Raw genomic sequence first — 21,298 nt, 5'->3', positions numbered from 1 at the left:
TTATTGAGAGTATATACATGAAGCAGTGAGTATAGATGGAAACAATACCCTTCTCCTAAAATCATTTTCTAATATTGCCAAATTCATTCACACTTTTAACAGAACAAGAATTTCACAAATAAAGAAAGGTAACAGAAAACCCTGCTTTAATCTATAATGAAAGAGGTTATATCAGCACAACACTCTTATCAAGAAAAACTTGAAAAATTAGATAAAATTTTAAAAAATAATTGGATTGATTAGAGAGATACTGAGGTACCATCTGTACAAAATCATCAGGGACTATTAAGGCAGCCAGGACAAAGGATCAGGTTGTGTACAGAAGAAAGCTATCCTTACTCATAACACAACAAATGTCAACTACTCTGCTTGCCTCTTTTTTTTTAATTTTTATTTATTTATGATAGTCACAGAGAGAGAGAGAGGCAGAGACACAGGCAGAGGGAGAAGCAGGCTCCACGCACCGGGAGCCCGAAGTGGGATTCGATCCCGGGTCTCCAGGATCGCGCCCTGGGCCAAAGGCAGGCGCCAAACCGCTGCACCACCCAGGGATCCCTTTTTTTTTTTTAATGAACTATTCATCAAAGCAAAAAATAGAGAAAAGTGCACAAATTGTTAGCATATAGTTTCATGAGTTTTCTCAAACTGACCTTTTCTGTAGTGTGGACATGCTGGTGAATGATTTTTTTAGTTTTTGCATATCTGAAAATATTTGTGGCTTAGACTCTGAAAGGGGTTCTGTTGCATGTAGCATCCTGGTTACTCCATTGCTTCTTACTTACATTGTTTCCAACAAGAAATCCACTGTCATCCTTGTTCCTTTGTACATCTTTTCCTTTCTTTCTGTTTTTAAGGAACTTGGTCTGTTTATTCAGGCTATATTCTCCAGGAAGCTGACTGTGGGATAGAATTTTGTGCACAGGATGTTTATGAGGGAGTGTTTTGTGATTAGAAGGGAGAGGAAGGAAAAAGAACTAGAGAAAGGGAGAACCTATGGGGAGTTAAAATGGTCGACCAGAACTAAAATGGTCCATCAGAGGTATCCTGCTTTGGGCCAGAATGGTTGGGCCTTAGCCCCTGCTAGATGGATCATTATGTGTGGGCTGCCCCAGAAAGGAGAGAGACCTTGGCAGGAAGTGGCTGTCCACAGCCAAGAGGATCCCTAAAGGGTCGGACTGCTGACCACAAACACCAAGTAATGGAGCAACAAATTCTTCCATGAAGGTGGGATCTGGAGGTAGTCTTTCTCATTTCCACTACATCTTTGGATGCAATTGCAGGAATTATTCATTGGCTTTGGGGAAGAAAGCAGAGTCCAGATACCCTAGAGAGTGTCTATTGCTGTACTTTTCTGGTGATTCAATGAGAAAGACTATCGGTTGCCTTTTTAAAGAGTTGTAATATAATATATACAGCACAAAATTTACCATTCCAACCATCTTTTCCCATTTTAGCCATTTTTAAGTGTATACATCAGTGGCATTAGAACTTTTACATTTTTGTGTAACCATTACCACCATCCATTTCTAGAGTTTTTTTCATCTTCCCAAACTGAAAATCTGACCCCATTAAATATTAACTCCCCTTCTCCTTGCCCACAGACACTGGGAACCACATTTGACTCTGTCTCTATGAATTGACTACACGAGTTACCTACACAAGCGGAATCATTCAGTATATGTCCTTTTGTGTCCAATTTTACTTTGCACAATATCTCCCAGGTTCCAGTTTTGGTGTTGTAGCATGTATCAGAATTTCCTGCCTATATCATTCTCTGATGATATAGCATAATATTCTATTGTATGTATAGACCACATTTTGTCTATTCATACATCTATGGACATTTGAGTTGTTCCCACCTTTTAGCTATTGTTAATAGTGCCTATGAAACATTGGTGTACAAATATGTCAGTTGCCCTTTAATTCCTTTTAGTGCCTGCTAAAAAATAAAAGATGACAAGAGGCCAAAAGATGAACTATGAACTTCAATTGGTGAGATCCAGAGTCAGATTTTGAGTATTTGATCATGCAGGCTAAGTGAGAATTAAAAACCATTTTGTAAAGCAGGTAATTGTCTTTAAAAGATTTGTTCAGCTTTTAAAAGAATTAAAGTCTGCATGAAAATATCTGAACAATCTCATGTTCCCTGCACCCCAGCCAGACTGGATATATGCCATTCCTCAAACTCAAGATATACTTTCTACTTCTGTGCTGTTGCCCCTGGTGCTCATTCAGCCTGCAGAACGTTTTTCTCAGAAGCACCATGATAGCCAACTTTGACCTGCAGGTCTGAACACAGCAAAATATCAATAATTATTTTCCTATTCTAAGGTAATTTTATTTAGCATCACTTCATTCAATTACTAAAGCTTATTTCAATGTATTCCCATATTTCTAAGTTTGTCCTTTAAATGTTATATCATACATATTACAGTGAAGGATTCTTGTGTACTCTAGATCATAAGGTTCTTACAGTTATTCACTTATCAAAGACCAGTCCTATCTCATCTGCAGTCAGTAAGCAGCCCCAGCCAAAAGCCCTGCCTGGTTACCTGATGAGGTTTCCAGTTGACATTTGTTATTCTTTTGTCTTCTGGCTTCTGCTCCTCCTTTCTAATAGCAGCTCTATTTCTAGCCACAGCCTCTCCATAACATTTGGGAAAAATAATTCAGGACTTTCATGGCAGGAGCCAAAATGGCTAGATCTTCTCACCCTATCAGGGACACTGGTGGGTAGTGGGATGAGGAAGTTCAGTACTTTCTCCAGGGAATTTGCATCTTTAGGAAGAGACCCAAGGAAGGTCATTCATTCCAGAATGAGCAGAGGCAGCAGTATATTGGCTAAACACTTCAGGTTATGACACAATTGCTCTTTCCTTGCTTTCTGTTACTTGGCTTCCCATAGCTCCTTTAATTCCTGTTTATTCTGAAGCCTGATGTCCCAGACATCTTTTGATTCTGTGAGTCCCACATTCTCCAGTAAATTCCAATAAATTTACTTTTGCCTAAATTAGCCAGCCAGAAACCAATAAAGAACTCTGATACATCACTACCTCCTTGTTCCTATTCATATCCCAACTGCCTGTCCTGCCCTGGCTGATACCTATTTTTATCAAATGTGGATATACATATTATATATATATATATATATATAATATATATATGATAACATATATCCACACTTTAGTACAGACATATATGTAGATGAAAATGTAGATATCACTTTAGACATAGATGAAGGAGTAGACATAGAGATAACATACCCATCTATTCCCCAAAATGAAGAGTCATTTTCAGAAAAATGGAAGTGAAGGAGAATGACACATGTTGACAGTTAGCTTCTACTGCTTCCACACATCTCTCTTGAGAATGTCCTTATGTTAGGCTACTCCTCTGATGATATAGCATGACTGGTATGCCAGACATAGAAGCAAAATGCACAACTTAAATTTGGGCAATGATAAAGCATGATTTGGCTGAAAAAATCCAAGTACCTGGAATCAGAAAGCCTGAGATAACGTTCTTTCTCACAATCTGTTGAAATTGGGGTTTCCCAGAAGCACAGCATGATACAAAGATTTGGATGCAAGTAATTAATTTGAGTGGTGATTCCAGGAAGCATAAGCAAGGGAATAGTGAAGTGAGTTGGAACAGGGAGAAGAGCCAATAAAGGGTGTCTCATCAGTGTGCTATTACCTTCAGCAACTGGGCCTCTGAGAAGCCCACATCAGAATTTCTCTCTCCTGTGACCAGAGCCCTGGAGTGTATGTCTACCACTGCCAGCCCCCCATTGCTGGAGAGTTGCTTCTGTAGGTATTAATTCCTCTTGTTTTAGTCTATTTCTTCCACCTGGGCTCTGAATCCAGCTGCTTCTTTCTTCTCAAGAACTGCATTTCTTTAATTACATTTCCCCTTTCTCACTTTTAATATCACCTCCTTTGAGAGTCTCATCCCTCTTTTACCCTATAAACAAGCTTAATTCTTTTAAGCCCTAGAAAATGAAATCTTCCTCAATTCTTGTCTCTACCTACCTCTGATTTCTTCTTTCCCTTTCCACCAAGCTTTGTAAAGAGGATGATATACACTCAAGGACTCCAGGGCCTCACTTCCTATTAACTTCTCAGCCAAAGCCAGTGACTTCTTACCCGTTCCTTTAACTGCAAGTGCTCATAATGAGACCACATGTGTCTTCATAGTAGTTTCTATCATGTAGTCCCTATGGTTAAAACCAATGAAGTATAGTTGTAAATGTTTTGAAGTCTATGCTAAAATGGGGGTGCAGGTTGGAATTCCAAAAACATGGAGGCCCAAGTCAGTATTAGCACAAGGCTTTCTTTGTAAACTTAATAAGAATAAACATTTATATATCACTGACCGTGAGCCAGGTGCTATCTGAGCAGTATATTAACTCATTTAATCCTCATAACAGCCCTTTGAGATATGCATTATTATTTCTATTGCCATTTTGTCAACAAGGTAACTGAGACAGAAAGGGTGCTATACAATAGGATTTGACCTGAAGTAGTGTGGCCTTAGAAACATGCTCTTATCCACTTGCTACAGTGCTTCACTAGCTTTACAAGAGGCAGTGGGGTTGCCCAATCTGAGAACATGATTATAGCCTGTGCAGGGATTTTGCTAATCAGAGACAAAGGGTGGAAGCCCAAGCCAGCCATGGCTGAGGACAACCTAAACCTGGACCATAACATTATAAGGAGAATCTTTGTTTCCCCAACCTCAATGTCCTACAACTCCTCTACCCAACACACACACACATACACACACACACATAGGCACACACACACATCACACGCAGGAGTCCATGAGAAGCTTCTGAGAGATCAGGAGCAGAATCACTGGTGTAGAGGATAATAATGGCCCCAGACTATGTGGGAAGGTTTTCAAAAATGACAAGATGATGGCAGTATAACAAAGAACAACAACAACAATAAAACCCAGGACCTATCTGTAAAACTAGATACAGTCTCTGTATTTAGAGACCTCTCCACACTATGGATTAGACTAAGAACTGGCTACTAAAAACTAACTTAGCCACTGCCCCCCCCCCCCCATTTCTGATGATTAGGGGTGGAGATGTCAGGGGAATGAAGATGTTTCTTCCTACAATTTCTGCTAATCAGGATAGTGAAGAGCCTTATGCAATTGATTTTAGCATTCAAAAAAGACATAATTCTCTTAGAGCTCCATGCTGAGGAAATGGATCATATTAATCAGCAGAGGAAGAGCATTATTCTAATAGTGGGTCTCACTGGGATAAGCTAGAGGCAAGACCAAGAGAACAAAATTGTTTTGTTGGGACGCCTGAGTGGCTCAGCGGTTGAGCACCTGCCTTTGACTCAGGGCATGATCATGGGGTCCTGGGATCGAGTCCCACATCAGGCTTCCTGCATGGGGCCTACTTCTCCCTCTGCCTGTGTCTCTGCCTCTCTCTGTATGTCTCTCATGAATAAATAAATTAAATCTTTTTTTAAATTGTTTTGTTAATGAATATTTAATGAAGAATTTAGAGTTTCCATGTGTATCCCAAGAGAAAAAGGGTGAAAGAGAAGGAGTTAATGAGATGACAGTGGGGAGTAGAATGTGAAGAAATAATGTATCCAAATGACAGGGAGTTGGGTGAGAGGCAGCCAGAGAGAAGTACAAGGCTATGGCCAAAGATCTTTGAAGAACAGGGGTGTCCGGGGATCCCTGGGTGGCGCAGCGGTTTGGCGCCTGCCTTTGGCCCAGGGCGCGATCCTGGAGACCCGGGATCGAATCCCACGTCGGGCTCCCCGTGCACGGAGCCTGCTTCTCCCTCTGCCTGTGTCTCTGCCTCTCTCTCTCTCTCTCTCTCTCTGTGTGACTATCATAAATAAAAAAAAAATCTTAAAAAAAAAAATTAAAAAAGAACAGGGGTGTCCAAATGGCTGCAGTATAAATTCCTCTTCCTCCTCCCCATCTTACACTATTAACTGTGAATTTTCAGTGGAAAGCAGTATTCCACACAGAGGTGCCTTGTTTCCATGGTATTTTGAGAAAATAAAGGGAAAGAGGTTGTGTTCTGTCTTGGGAATGATGTGGGATGGAGAAAAAGAACAGCCAAAAGAAGCTAGACTTGAGAGAAATCAAGAATTCAGCAGAAACAGAAATAATAGAAAAACATTAGCTCAAAGCATTCTAGAAGATGTCAGCATATGAAATTAGATTTCCTAATATAAATCTAATATATTTCCTATATTAGATTTCCTAATACATATGATGGAGACATGGTTACCCCAACAGCCTTGAGGACTTGGGAACACTCAGGTAGCTGACATTTGAACTGTGTAAGTAAAGTGGGTATGTTTCTTATGCCACAAACTCACATGTGGAAGATGAATGTAACTCTTGTTTTTCTGATTGGATTTCAAGACTATTTGATAGGTTTGGGGAGTTCTAAACTCATTCTTGATCCATTATGTCAGCTGGTTAGAGTCTTTCTCCTCCCAGAGCTCCACATGACTTCCTGGGCTTGTGGTGGGTGAGCCTTGCAGAGAGCTCCCTGCTGCAACCATAGAGCTTTCTAGGCTCTCTTTGGTCACAGATCCCCACAGAGTTTCTTTTCCTCTCCTTCATTATTTTCAGAGATGCAGGGAAAAGCATAAAATTCTTTAACTTTCCCAGCAGTTCTTCCTCTTTCCACCCAGGCAGTGGGAACTGCTCTGACTTATTTTAATCTTTTCTCTTAGGTCTAAAAGTTGTATCTTTTGTTTCTGGTATTAGTGGCTGCCAATCCTTCCTGGAGGCAATGCATGGCTGCAACTAGCCAAGGGTGTGTGTGGTGTGTGTGCAGAATATATAAGAAAATAGTATAAACTAAAATCTACAAATGTTCAGTTACATTTGCTTTATATCTTCCCTTTATTTATTCAAACTATTCTTTGTAAAATAACCATCCTGCAAAGTAATGAAACTGCATTTTCTTGCATTGTTAATTTCTCCTTCCATTTATCATTAATTATCGAAAAACTTTCAATTTTGAGTACTCTACATTAAGTGTCAGCAAACTACGGCCCATGGGTTAAATTGGGCTCACTGCCTGTTTTAATATTTTTTAAACAGTTGAAAAAAAAGATGATTAATATTTTGTGCCATGAGAAAATTATATACAGTTTAAATTTCAGTAGCCAAAATTACGTTTTATGGCAACACGGCTGTACTCGTCCATTACACATTGCCTGGCTGCTTTTACTCTACAATCACACAACTTAGTAGTTGAGACAGATACTGTGTGGCCCACAATAGTTAAAATATTTAATATCTGGCTTTTTACAGAAGATGTTTGTCAATCTTTGCCCTACATCATTCTACTGCACCTGTTGTCAAGGTTTTACATTTTTCCTTATCTAGATTGGATTGTCCATCCTGCCACCCAGCTTCCCCCAGTTTTTAACACTGGAAATTATTTAGTGATCTTGTGGTAAAGAAAGAGCATTCTAACCTCTTGCTGGTTGATCTGAGTTCACATATGTGTTGCCATTTTTTCCCTTACCTTTGAATCTTTCTTACAGAATGCAAAATGCAGTGTGGGAAGACTTTTTATGGTAAAAGAGCAAAAATTATAACACATGCATCTGTTGGTTCCCAACATATGATATAATAGGGATATTATATAGATCACTATACCCAAATCACATTGGCTACTTCTTCACTAGCCCATGCTTATATGCAAGCATATACCAAATCCAGTTGTCACTTGTAGATCTCCTTATTTGAGAAAAGACAATTTTCTGGCTCATGGTTCATCTTTTATAAAGTCATTCCATTCCAGATTACTCTCTTATAACCACGGCATTGTTGAGTTTTCATTTTACATAATTTTATTTTCAACTAACAGGTTTTTAAAGTAAAAGCTGAGGACTAACTTTCATACTTTTATTAAGATTCATTTGTTTATTTTAGAAAAAGCAGGGGTAGGAGGGAGGACACAGGGAGAAGGAGAGAAAGAATCTCAAGCAGACTCCCCACTTAGTGCAGAGTCAGATGTGGGGCTTGATTGCAGGACCTTGAGGTCATGACCTGAGCTGAAACCAAGAGTCAGACATGTAAGCAACTGAGCCACCTAGGCACCCTGAATTTTCATACTTTTCTAACATCTTTCATATAATTAGAAAACAAAATCTATACCAGCCTATATTTCCATATTTTGGGAACTCACCTACCTAATTGCCTGATTTCTCTACTTAATTAACTTACATCTATGTATAGTTAATATTTTCAATATTATATGATGTAGGGGTGATGGGAGGCTAGGAAATAAGGTACAGATTATTTTCTTTGTAGTTTTTAAATTATTATATCCCTTTATTTAAGCCCCTCTAACTTGATATGTCCTTGGAAGTAAGCATTCCACATAGGACTAAACTATTGCAGCTCTAATTAGGTTCATGATGAATAGAGAAAGTGGAGTAAAAATATATAGACCCCCAAGAATATATATATACAGAAGAATATTTAAGCAGCAGCATATCATAATTCTAGGAGCTGAGCCATGTTGAGACTGATGAAATGCAAATATGGTTAGGATTGTCATGTACATTTATTGAATGAGTGATTTTTGAAAGAAAAGGATATAAACTGGTTATGGAGGAAAGGGTAGTTCAGACTGGTGTAAATATTAACATTGTATGTTGAGAGCAGGAATTAGGTATTTGGAATCCAGTCATAGAAAGTCTGAACTAGGCAGTAATGAGAGATGTCAAAGTAATTAGATAAGGAGAAAATGGAGGAGGGTAAGAAGAGCCTTGAAATATTACTTATGTATGTAGATTTGATATAATTAGTCGATATAATTACATATAGTCATTAATGGATTTAAGTATTTGAAAGTTTAGGTTTTTGAGCAAAAGAGGTACATAAGAAAAACCCTCAAAAAAAAAAAAAAAGAAAAACCCTCAGTAACATGATTTTCTCAATGCAAAGATTAGACCAGTTTTTCTCACTCAGGAATGATTTTTGCCCTCAGCCCCCACCCTACCCTCCTTAGGTGTGTGTGGGGGGGTATTTGGCAATGTCAGAAGACACTTTTGGTTGTCACATCAGGGTAGGTAGGGTGCTATAGGCATCTAAGGGGAGGAAGTCAGTCATGCAGATAAATATACTATAACACACAGTACAGCCCCCTACAACAAAGAGTCATCCAGCCCAAAATGTCAATCATGCCATGATTGAGAAATTCTGGGCTATATTAAAGGAAAGAAATGCTTAAATTTAACCAAAAAATGTAAGAACTAGGTCAGAGTTCTTCAACTGATTTCTTGTTTATATAATCAATTCCTTCCTCCATCAAGTTACTCACAAAGCTAATATGAAGAATAAAGATAATGTCATTTGGATTCAACTTTTGAAATATTCCAAAATTAATTTTACATTCTGCTCTTAAGATTTTGAGTTTCCACCCATCAACATGGATGAATCTCAGAAACAAGGCTGCATGAAAAAGCAAGTTAAGCAAGAATATATTCAGTGTGATGACGTTTTTATAGTTAGAAAACAAGTGAAACCAAACAACACATTATTTTGGCATATATACATATAACTATATGAGGAAAATGAGAGAATAGTAACACCGAGATCATACAGGATAGTAATTATGTTTGCAAAGGGGAATGAGTTTGGAGAAAAGCACGAAGTGTCCTTAAATGGATTGATTATATTCTATATTTTAGCTTAGGCGGTGGGTTATTGAGTATTTCTTTTATTATTGTGCTATATAATTTACAGAAGTGTCATATAGTCTCTTGGGTGTATAAAAAAATCACATATAAAAACAACCACAAAATTCAGTTATAATAGTATAGTGGTCACTAAGGATTTTTCCTTTAAGTTCTATCACCACCTGCAGGTTAAACCTAGGTATTGCGAAAACTTGTTATTTCAAAGACCAAATTCGTGAATATCAAAATACAGTAAATGAACTCTGTTGGGCTTTTGTGATATAAAGAACTACAAAAGGCAGGGTTTCTGCTCTCACTGTACTTAAATCCTGTGGATATAGAACACAGAACACATTAAAGAGATAAATGAGATAGCCCAAAATGTTCTACTGTAAGCACCCCCTGATCATAAAAATGCTATTTTACACAACAATCAGAAAGCAACTCTTTGACTTGATTTATCCTGCTACATTAGGCCAGACCTTAATTACTTCATGCCAGTTGCCACCTGTTCTCCTTGTCTCTGCTCTCCCTAGCCTGTTCTAAACATTGCTACTAGATTAAAGTCTTAAAATAACTACTTCATTATATCATTGCTTCTTTCAAAGACTCCATGTGATTTTACACTATCTATAGAACAAAGTCCAATCTCTTCAGATCACCATTTAAGATTTTCTAGAGTTTGTATAAATAGATAGAAACCTGTTCATCAGTTCTTTCTTTTCTCCCTGTCCCCCCATAGGAATCCTCTGCTTCATATAGTCTCATTTCTGCTTTATCCATCACTAATTCTGGATGAAATATATGTCTGAAGCATGCTTTCCATTTAGGCCTCCTCTCCCATGTTTAATACATATATCAAGTTGTTCTTAAATGTGGAAAACTGAGAGGTAGTTTCAACATGTATCTCTGAGAGACCACTATATTCCCCATCTACATTTCCACCTGTTGCTCCTAATTTCATCCTATGCAGAAATCCTGAAGCCATCATTATCTTTGAAGCAATGCATCAATACTTTTTCTCTGAATTCCTACAGCACTTACTATCGTATCATTTATTGGCGATATTCATACATTACTAATACTAAATTGATTCTTTTGTATAAGGTTTGTTTTCTGAATGTTAAGGTTTTGGAGATCTGGAATAATTATATAGTTTTTCATGTTTTTTTCTTTCCCTTGTTCTCTGCTAAGATCAGTATGCTCATATTTGAGTTTGAGGATCTCTCTTTAACGTAAAAATTTCTCAGACTCCTCCCCCTGCTAAACAGACATAATAGTATTGACATTTTTTTTAGAGACCATGAATTTTGAAAGCATAATGACCATATTGACTTAAATAATATTTTTAATCATTTGAATTGTTTTAATGACAATAGCCTCTACATATTTAAAAATAATAGGTATATATAAACAAAAAGATGATTACGGTGATGATAATAAAGATAGCTAATATTTTGAGGCCTTACCACATATTAACTTTTTCCATTCATTCTCTTATTTAATCAAACCCCCCCCCCCCCAATCCCTCCAAGTTTAGTAGACCCCAGTATAACCTAGACTCTACCACTTGGAGCTGTCAGAATTTTGGTTATTTATTTAACCTTTTGTTTCTAAAATAGAACAAATGTGAAATCAATCTCTTCAGGAGAGTCAGGAGAATTAAGAAAATCACAACAGATAAAATGCTTAATTTGTGCCTTCTATCAAATACTACTTAAAAAAATCCCTGCAAGGTAGGCAATATTATTGTTCCCTCCCCTTTATTTTATAGAGGGGGCAGTTGAAACTCAGAAAGGTTCAGAAACTTGCCCAAGATCTCAGAGCTATCTAGTGGTGTAATTAGAATGGGGCATAGGGCACCCTGTGCTTTGGATTCTCATAGCACTTTGTTTTCTTACAAAACAGAATTTATTTACATCACATCCTACTTCTCCATCATTCTTTAAAATATTAGCCTTCAAGGGCAGGGACTATGAATTCGTCACCTAATCATCAACGTTAGACACACAGAAATGTACTCAAAAACATAAGACAGTGACAAAGATCATTGCAATGACTTTGAACCTGAATATAGTCTCAGAAAGAGTTTAATTTACCTGAATTATGTATCGAGATAACAGTTCTACTACTACTTGGCTTCTTTGAACAATTTCTGTTGGGGATTGAGAACAATTTGTTGTTGGAACCTAAATGCCCATTATTCATTCATTCTACTCTTTGCTTAAGCTCATCTCACAAACTGTCTGAAATATAGAATGCCCTCGCACTCAGGTAAAATTGGAAGTGTTTTAACTTTTCAGGTAAGTACACGAAAGGCCTTAAAAGTCATTACCCCCGCCCCCCCTTTTTTTGGCGTGTTAGGAGTGTTAGAAGGGAAACAGCAGGCCCCCAAATGGAACGTGTATGCTAAACCCCACCTCAACCAACTCAGCCTTAATATCTGACCTAAATGCAGTTTCAACACCCCAGTAAACGTAACCTTTAGTCAGAATTACTTGGCCATCAGTAGGTCAGTAATCCACCTGGCAGGGCTTTCCTTTTCACTTAGGAAGGCAACCTTGCCAGAATCAATGCATTCTTTGCTAGTAATTTCCTTTTTTCCATTCTTTGCTAATAATTTCCTTTTTTCCACCCCCCATCTGCCCTTACAAACATTCCCGTTTCTACAGCTGCAGGATCTCCCTATTTGCTAGATGGAACGCTGCTTAATTCCTATTTCGTCCAATAAAGCCAGTTGGATCTTAGCATTCACTCGGTTGAATTTTTCTTTCTTTTTAAATTAGAGAATCTGTCAATATATCGTTCTTGATAGAGCTACTGCCGAGGTGGGGAGCATAAATAAAAAGAGAATTCAGACTTAGTTTTAAGAGAAAATTCCCCAATACTAAATTTTGATTAAAACCATCTGGTTCTTCCAATTTTTCCTTATTTTTTTTTTTTTAAACGAGAAAAGTCTGTCCATATACCGTTCTTGATAGAGCTACTGCCGAGGTGGGAGCATAAATAAAAAGAGAATTCAGAGACTTAGTTTTAAGAGAAAATTCCCCAATACTAAATTTTGATTAAAATCATCTGGTTCTTCCAAAGGAAAAAAAGGAGGACATTAATCCAAGGTGGTGTTCATCCTTAACATTTAGGATTCTCCCCGAGTAGCTAGCTATCTGGTTAATTGGTTTACCCAATTAGCTTCCCATTATCAACGGCCACTGTGTACAATCAGGACTAGTTCGTTGCTAAAGGGCCTTCTGGTTTTCGTCTCTTCGTAACCCGGATGTGGGTGGGCAAGAAACAGAAGACGGACTTCGGTCTTTCTCCCCGCCCTGCAGCGGGATCCGGAGCTGACACCCAGCCACACAGAAACCCAGCACGAGCCTCCGTTTTTTCCAGCTGAGGAGGAGGCTCGAACTCCCTTTCCGCACAGGTCGCCGAGCAGCGCCCGCAGGTCCACAGCATGCCGGGATTTGTAGTTCTCCCTCTCGCGATGGACGCGCGGACGCCGATAAACCAGGGTCGAGTTGGCCTTCTGGGATATGTAGTCTCCGGTCGTTCCTCTGCGTCAGCGGCGCCGGGCTCAAAGCGCCCCCGAGGTGACACCACAGGCTCGGGCGGTCACGTGACTCCGGGCTAGCGCGTCGGTCGCACTGCGGCTCCCGCGCGGCCGAGTTCTCGCCCCCGCGCGGCCGTTGCCGAGGCGACGGCGCAGTCTCCCGGCGCGCGGCCCCCTCTGCAGTGCCCCCCCCCGCCCCTCTTCTCCCACCACAATGAGATCTAAGATGGCGGTGGCTGCGGCGGTTGGCGCCGAGTAGCTGAGGTGGAGAAGGCGGCCATTGGGCCCTAGGCAGCCGGGGAACTTGTGGGCGCTCCTTGCTGCGGTCTCTAAGGTGGCGGGTCGTGGGGCCTGACCGCTACTCTACCTTCGGCAGGAGCGGCGGCTTCGTTTACAGGTAATGCTGCGCGTCCCCGGCCCTTGGCAACGGAGGGCGGCGCGGCGCAGGGGCGGGAGAGCAGCGGCTCCTGGACGCGCGACCCTGTGGGGCCCCGCGCCTGGGTCTTCTTGCTTCCGGCGTCACGTCCCCTGGGCAGGCGGTCGGGCCGGAGGACGTGGGCTCGGCCTGGGCGGGCACCGGGGGACGCGTTGGTGGCTGCAGAGCCCCCGGCCGTGCCTCCCCGCCCCTCATTTTCTGGCCCCGAGGAGGAGGCCGCCCTGGGGCTCGGGCGCCGGGGCTCTAGTTGGGGTCCCAGAGCGGCCGCGGCCGACGTGACCGCGCCCCGCCCCCAACCCCACTCCCAGACTCCCTTGGGGGGGCCCGTCGGCGTCTGGATTTTGGGGTGCAGAAGGCCGGGTGAGGAGCGCCGCCGCTTCTGCGTTGCGCCGTGAGCCGCGCGGGGTTTGCCGTCTCGGGGATCCTCCGAGCAGAAGAGCGGGACGGCGGGGTGGGAGTAGGGGCCTGGGGCGGGGGGGGGGAGGCGCCCCCGACTGGGCCAAGAGGTGCTTCATGCGGCGAGCGGGAGTAGTCGAGCTGTGTGTCCTGCAGGACCGGTGAGAAGGGGCCGAGGGTCGGGGAACGTAAACGCCGGAGTGGGGATTCGGGAAGCTTTGCTTGCTCTGCAGAAACTGGCGTTTGGGGATTGGAGAACTGGCCCTGCCAGGGAGGCGGGTCGCCCAAACTTTTCGTCCTGCGGCCCACTCCGGAGGACCTCGCCTCGTCGGATATTTTTCTTTTTTTTTTTTTTTTTTTTTTTATTTTTGGCGGGTTTTGAGGTCCGTGTCGTGCGCCCTATGAGGAACGGAGGGTAGTTTGGCGCTGGGAGCAGCGGGCTCGCTGGGCCCCCTGCGGCCCCCGCCCCACAACTGCCCTCCAGACTCCGCCCTCTGGTATTCTCTGGTTACTGGAGTGGGTGCCCTAGGGCTTCTGGTGCACCTGCTCTTTTCTTTTCAGTCTCACCTTCTCGGTGAGCGTCCTGGAAACCGTTGTAAGACGGAGGGTCTAAACTGAAGGCAGTAAGCCTTGTGTGTCTCCAGTGACAAAGTTGTTTTCTTGTAGGGTAGCTTTCAAGGAAAGAAACTTTATTATTATTGGATATACAAAGTTCTTGAATGGTTGGGAGTGGCAGAAAGTTCATGACAACAGGAGCAGTCAACTTTGGCATGGCTCTTTTCAGGATAATTAGAGTTAACCGTTTTTACCACATCCCAGAGTAGCTATTAACGTATCCCTTTGTTGGGTAGAATCTTAGAAGTATGGATAATTTAAACATTTACGTAGATCACGTGGTTTTTTCACAAGCACTAACGTAACCAGTCTAAAATATTGATAAGTTGGATTTTTCCTTTTCTGTTCATTTTTCTAGACATTTTAGGTTGTAAGTATAGTGTTTGTTATTCTATACTCCATAGTATAAGTAAATTTACTAAAGTGGTTTTTTTGTTTGTTTTTTTTAAATCACAAGCAGGCAACAGCTTTGAAGCCTGAAGCAGGGAAGGAGCCATTTCTGAAGTAGTTTAAAACTAGTTTTTAAACAGGTAATTTGACATTATCTATGTTACTGTTTTTTGCTTGATAGTTGGAGACTTTAAAATGGAGACTGCTATCAACATACCAGTGCGTGGTTGAGGACCCACTCACTGTATTTAGTAAACAGACCAGGGGTTGCTGCCCTGTGTGCATTGCTTTTTGGCATGCCACTTTGGTCTGCTTTCATACTTTTGCTAGAAAAGAGCCATGTCATTCCTAATTATTAAATACTGGAAAAATTTAAGCAATGCCTTTTGAAATGTCTTTCTTTCCAGAATTTTTTCAGGTCGTTCGAGTTTAGATTTGTCCTATGACAGCTATTGGATTGCCTCTTTTTACAAATCTATGTAATTTTAAGTCCTTTTCTACAACTTTTCTATTAGTTGATTTTAGAAATTTTTATTTACAGATTCCTCTACTTCTTGAACTTGTTACATCCACTTTTGATTTAAGTTTTGCTTTTTTTTCTTTTAGGTGTCTAGAATTAAAGTTTTTATGCACAGTGCATTATCAAATGCTGGTTATGTACAGATACTCTGACCAGCAAAAAATGTCCATGTAAGTTCAGAGGGAAGTTAAGTAGTTATTTGCCAAGGGCAGCTGAGAAATTAAATGATTCATGGATGAGGATCAGAAGAAATTTTTGTTAAATGTTTAAGAAGTAATTGCTCTTTTAAGAAGTGTCAGAGTCTGAATTTAAGTCCACTGTTGAAATTTTAAGATAACCCATTTTCAAAATATAATCTAATATATCTTTGCTTTCCAGGAAAGCAGATAAGTCCTTTGTTCCTTTATGAACTAAGCTAACGTGAGAAAGTACAGATTGGCAGTTGATTTATCTCTTTATTACAGTTTTCAGTATTTTTTTTTAATTGGAAGACTAACAGGACAAGAAAAATAGAACTCAGGGAAGGTCAAATGTTTGCGTATTAGAGTTCTTGATACAGCAGGCATTTAGTAAAATAAAAAGAATTATAAAACCAGTTATAAATAATTATTTTTTGACACATTATGAAAGATGTATGAGATGGAATAAAAATATAGGGCAATTATGTTAACTCACTTTAGAAGGCCTTGATTTTCTCATTAGAGGATTTGACCATTTGTAAAAGAGACAAGTTTATTTGACACTTGGGAAAAATAGAAATCACACTAGGGGATTCATTTAGAAGCCAACAGAGTACATTGTAATACATTCATCTTACAAATTTAATTGAGTGCCTACAGTGGGTGACTTAATGACTGTAAAGTACTGGAGATATGGTAGTGAGCAAAACAGGCAAGGTGCCTTATCGAATAAATCTACGTTTTGAAAGTGTTCATTTGTGTGTGTGCAGTATGATATAGTGTACCTTAATAGTGAACATAGCCAATGACATTTTATAACTATTTTTCTGCTCTCTGACAGTTTGCAAGTAGAAGCAAAGAGCAGGTAGTGGGGTTTATCCAGAATTGAATTGATAGGACGGTTAAATCAGTGAGGAAGTCAAGGATGTTTGCAAGGCATTTTTGGAATGACTTACTTGGGCTTGTGTATGGGGTTGAGTAAAGAAGCAAGGGATTAATGGGTTCCTGGAAGGAAGAATGACCAAGGGACTGGAAGTTTGCAGCAGGGCCAAGAGCAGGTTCAGGGAGAATGACCAAGTAAGAAAGTGAAATGCTAGGACTTAACAATCAGAAGGAAGGATTTCAGAACTTCAGGACCTTGAACAAATTGCCAGTCCAGAGTGAAAACTGTATTGGAATAGAGAAGATGAGATAGACATTAGATCTCAATTTACAGTCTTAGAAAAATCAGGAAAGTAGGAAATGACATGGAGGATGAAACCACGAGCCAGTTGTTACCAAGAAAAGTGCAAGACTGTCTTGGAGAGGATAGTAGGAAGTGGTACCCAAGGTAGGGGGGTGAGATTTTGATGACTAATTTGTTCAGAAGAGGAAGATGAAGCATTAGTTAAATAAGAATGGTAAATGTGATCCTTGTGAATCTGAGGGACTAGGAAGAGCAGAACTCCTTTTAGAAAGGATTTCCTGCTGAGGAAATAGTGATTTTAGAGGGATTTGGAATTATATTGAACCTAAAGAAATAGGAGGAACGTTGGGGGACAGATGGGGGATGTATGGAAGTTTGTAATGCTCTAGTGGAAGGGGATAATAGGAAGCTGTTACCAGTGAGTATGGGACTGGCAGTGAAGACTGAGATTCCAGGTTAATGGCGATAGCAGGGCCTGCAGATTTATTTGGGTGTTATATGTAACCCATGACAAGGAAGTGATAGACTTTGAATATAAGTTGTAGGGAGGGAGATGTCTTAGCAAGCAGAATTTAATTCACCTCATTGTTCTCACTTCTCTGAGCACGTGTATATTTTGTTGATGTGAAATGTTCTACACAGAATAACTATACCATGAGATAGACCTGATGCAATAATTAGTACATAGTTCTGATATGGTTTTTATTGATTCAAATGGAATGTTATGTTTTGTTAGTCTTTTTATCCTCCCCTCAATGTCTTAACAGGGTTTTTTTGTTTTGTTTTGTTTTGTTTTTTTAATTTGAAGAGGGTAATTACCAAGATATCTTAAGTTCTGGAAAGTCTAGAGGGTCTCAAATTGAAAGTGCTGTGGGGAAGATCCTGTGTTAATCCTTTTTTTTTTTTCTTTTTTTTTTCTAGGTACTTGACCATCTTAAGCACAGAGAAGAAATTGAGAAGTTCCTCAAATGAAACTGACTAAACAACACCTAAAACTAAATACTTACTCATTTTCTTCTCAGTTTCCATTAAAAGTGCTTAATACACTTGGACACTGTATGAAGACTTTCAAAACCGTGTACCAGGTATTTTTATAATTAAAAATAAAGTAAAAGAAGTACTTCAAATAATGCAAACTTTAGAAAACTTGTGCCGATATATAAAGTACCACCTTTGGTTATTTTTGTGACTCTGAGTAAAAAAAAAAAAAAACAAAAAAAAAAAACAGTACTTCCTACATTATTATTTGGATGAGTATTTCTGAAATCTTCATTTACAGTCGTCAAGATGGTATTTCCAGAGATGGTTAAGAGTAATTTAATGCCGTTTCACAGATAATATCTGAATTTAAAGAATTTAGAAAAATAACATTTTTTTCTCTACTTAATTATTTTTTTCTTTATATTCTTATTTCAAAGATTAACCTTAGGTCAGTCATAGGTATTCCTGTGGCAATTAATACTGTAATTGAACACACACACACACACACACACACTTTTCTATGGTAAGAGTCCTGCGGCAGGATTTTCTTCAATAAGATCAGTCATGGAAAGTTTGTAAATGCCATAGTATTTTTGCATTTTGTACCTTTGCGAGAAAAGGGAGCCAGATAAGGCTCTCAAAAATAGCTAAATGAAACTTAATTAGTTGCAAATTAGTTTAGTAGGTCATAGGATGGGTAAAAGTGCTTGTTTAAAGTAGAAGAATCTAACTTTTATCCTTAGTTCTTCCCATACTCCTCTCCATCCGTTACGCTAATTGTTTACCAGTGGTTTCAGCTTTTCCATTTTATTGTTTTTCTAATAAATCTGCCTGGCAAGATCTCTCTCCACCCCTTGAATGGATTCAAAGGAGTATTTCTATCCTTTGAATACTTTGAATACTTTTGAGCACTGCTGGGGAAAAGAAATCCACACTGCAGATTAGTGATTTCTCTGCTCTCCCGAGTCCTTAGTGTTGCCCACAGCCATTCTCCTTTACTCCTCTCACATCTCCGACACTGCTGTCTCACCCTCACATTTAAGAATCAACTCTTTCTACTTCACGTCACTTAGAGACTCTCTCAGCTTCCTGCCAACAGATCTGCTGACTAGCCTCTATCTACTTCCATCTGTCCTGCTTTTGTTCAACAAAAGAGGTGTTCCTCTGTCTAAAGCTAGTCATTTTCTTAACACCCTGAGTCCCAGTTGCTCCCGCTTTTTCAGAGGCCACATACTATCTCCTTTCTTTTCTGCATCTTCAAGATCTTTCTCTACTAGCTCCTGGCAAACAAATTTTAAACATGCTTTTAACAAAACTTTCTTCATACCCTTCTCTGCCTGTTTGCCTTCACAGACTAATTCCTTGAAAAAATTACCTAGTGACCTTTATTTTTGCCCCTTCCCATCAATAAGTGCTTTCCAGTTAATGGATTGACCCTCCTCACCCTGCTGTAATTGCTTGTACCAAGGTCATTAGTAACTTCCTTGTTGCTAAATCCAAGTTGACACTTACCAGTACTTTTTTTTTTTTTTTTTTTTAATGTGACAGAGTAACATCTGGCATTCTTACCAATAACCTCCTCTGTACATTTTCACCCACTCTCCTGGTTTCCCTCCTATCTTTTTCTACCTTCTTTAGTGCTATTTTCTGGTCTGTTAAATATCGGTGTCCCTCCGGGCACAGTCTTACTCTTCTCTCCTCCCTGTGCCTGCTGTACCACTTCAGGTACCTTTCTTAGTAGATGAGTTGCATATCTCTCTCTAGCCTAGATTTCACCTCAAACCCAGCATGGCTAAAACTGAATTCATAATTTCTCAACAAAAACCTGTTCCTTTTCCAGTCACTGTGAGTGTATCATACACCCAGTTCAAGCTCAAAACCTAGGACTCAACCTTGAACAGCTTTCTCACTGCCTCATCTCCCACATAATAATCACGAAGTCCTATTGATTCTACCATTGGAAGCCTACTTGAATTGGTCTTCTTGTCTACATACCTAGTATTTTGATTATTAAAAGTCGTCCCATATAATAGTTTAAATAATAACAGACTATTTGAATAATAACATTAATGTGTCTACAGAACAAAATTTAGAAGGCAGTCATCGGGGCAGCCCGGGTGGCTCAGCAGTTTAGTGCTACCTTCGGTCCAGGGTGTGATCCTGGAGACCCAGGATCGAGTCCCATGTTGGGCTCCCTGCATAGAGCCTGCTTCTCCCTCTGCCTGTGTCTCTGTCTCTGTCTCTCTCTCTCTGTCTCATGTCTCAGTCTCATGAATAAATAAATCTTAAAAAAAAACAGGCATCATTTCTAAAGGTCACTTGAAGGTGGTTAGAGAAGTTGGCTTGAAGAAGAGAAATATCCTTGCCTGTGTTTTATAGGGGGAGTTAATTTACCCTCTTAGGTAAATCAGCTGTTATCATTTTGATATACATGCTATTATTTCTTTAGCTTCATAGTAATACTCCTATAGGAATATACCTTTTATTTTTATTTTATTTAACTTGAAAAAAATTTTTTAGGAGTGTGCCTTTTAAACACATTTAGTATCAGTAAGTCACTATTCTATCCTCATGAGTATTTATCTCATCACAGTGTAGCTATAGACAGTTATTTGATTCTGTAAATTCAATAGACTTTACATAGTAAATAGTCTTTAAAAAGATTTTTAAGAAATTTGACCTGTTTTTCCCAAACTAATATTTAGTTTATAAGCTATTTTAAAAACTTAACCTTAATAGTGTTCACAGTCATGTAGCCTATAAATAGGTTCTTAGAAGAAGCTCTTCATTTAGGGAAATTCATCATAATATAAAAATAAAATGTAAACCATTCTCTCTCCAGATACATTTTTAATTTATCTTAAAGTAAATTTTATTACTCTACTAATAGAAAGCGTTAGCATACACTATTTTAGGAAAAAATTGGTATGTAGGAGTTTTACTTGAATATCTTAATAATTTTCCATTTAACTTACATTTTACAGTTAGCTTTTAGCACTTTTGAAGATGGTATTGCCTCTACTGCATATGGAATTTCTGCAGTACCTTTTCTTTAATATTATAAAATACATTGGTAAATCTTGGAAATAGGTGCAAAATGATTCATTTAAATGTCATTTCAGTTCACTGGACATACCTCTATGGATATCAATTATTTTGTAAAGTTCTTAAATATATTTCTAGTGTAAAAAATAATGCAAAATATTACTAAAAATATATGAGAAGACAGGAAAAATTACCACATTCCTACCCCCACAACCAACAGTTGCTTTCATGTAAGCACTTTAGTATGTATTCTTAGTTTTTTTAATCTATATGCAATTTTACATTTCTTTTTTTCCTTTTATACT

General features: G+C 39.3%; 2 protein-coding genes across 51 annotated transcripts in view; one reads left to right on the top strand and one right to left on the bottom strand.

Moving 5' to 3' along the window:
- Nucleotides 1-7,836: 7,836 nt before the first annotated feature.
- On the bottom strand, nt 7,837-15,428 carry LOC140604497 (uncharacterized). Its single transcript, XM_072775743.1, has 5 exons — nt 15,300-15,428; nt 13,979-14,341; nt 12,877-13,603; nt 11,795-11,850; nt 7,837-8,063 (listed from the first exon to the last, which is right to left on the bottom strand). The coding sequence occupies exons 1-3, from the start codon at nt 15,426-15,428 to the stop codon at nt 12,932-12,934; spliced, it is 1,164 nt and encodes a 387-aa protein (XP_072631844.1). The 3' UTR covers nt 7,837-8,063; nt 11,795-11,850; nt 12,877-12,931.
- PCM1 (pericentriolar material 1) overlaps nt 13,252-21,298 on the top strand; it is an 80,468-nt gene continuing 72,421 nt past the window's right edge. For 16 of the 50 annotated variants that reach the window (XM_072776151.1, XM_072776145.1, XM_072776150.1 and 13 more), the window contains exons 1-3: nt 13,310-13,642; nt 15,153-15,222; nt 17,889-18,052. The gene's annotated coding sequence lies outside the window, so the exon portion shown is untranslated. Of the gene's footprint in view, nt 13,643-15,149; nt 15,223-17,888; nt 18,053-21,298 lie in introns of all 50 variants that reach the window. The other 34 variants (XM_072776146.1, XM_072776141.1, XM_072776131.1 and 31 more) reach the window with 9 other exon arrangements.

Source organism: Canis lupus, chromosome 15, assembly GCF_048164855.1.
Source record: "Canis lupus baileyi chromosome 15, mCanLup2.hap1, whole genome shotgun sequence".
Classification (NCBI taxonomy): Eukaryota; Metazoa; Chordata; class Mammalia; order Carnivora; family Canidae; genus Canis; species Canis lupus.
This window is presented reverse-complemented; position numbering and strand designations above follow the sequence as displayed.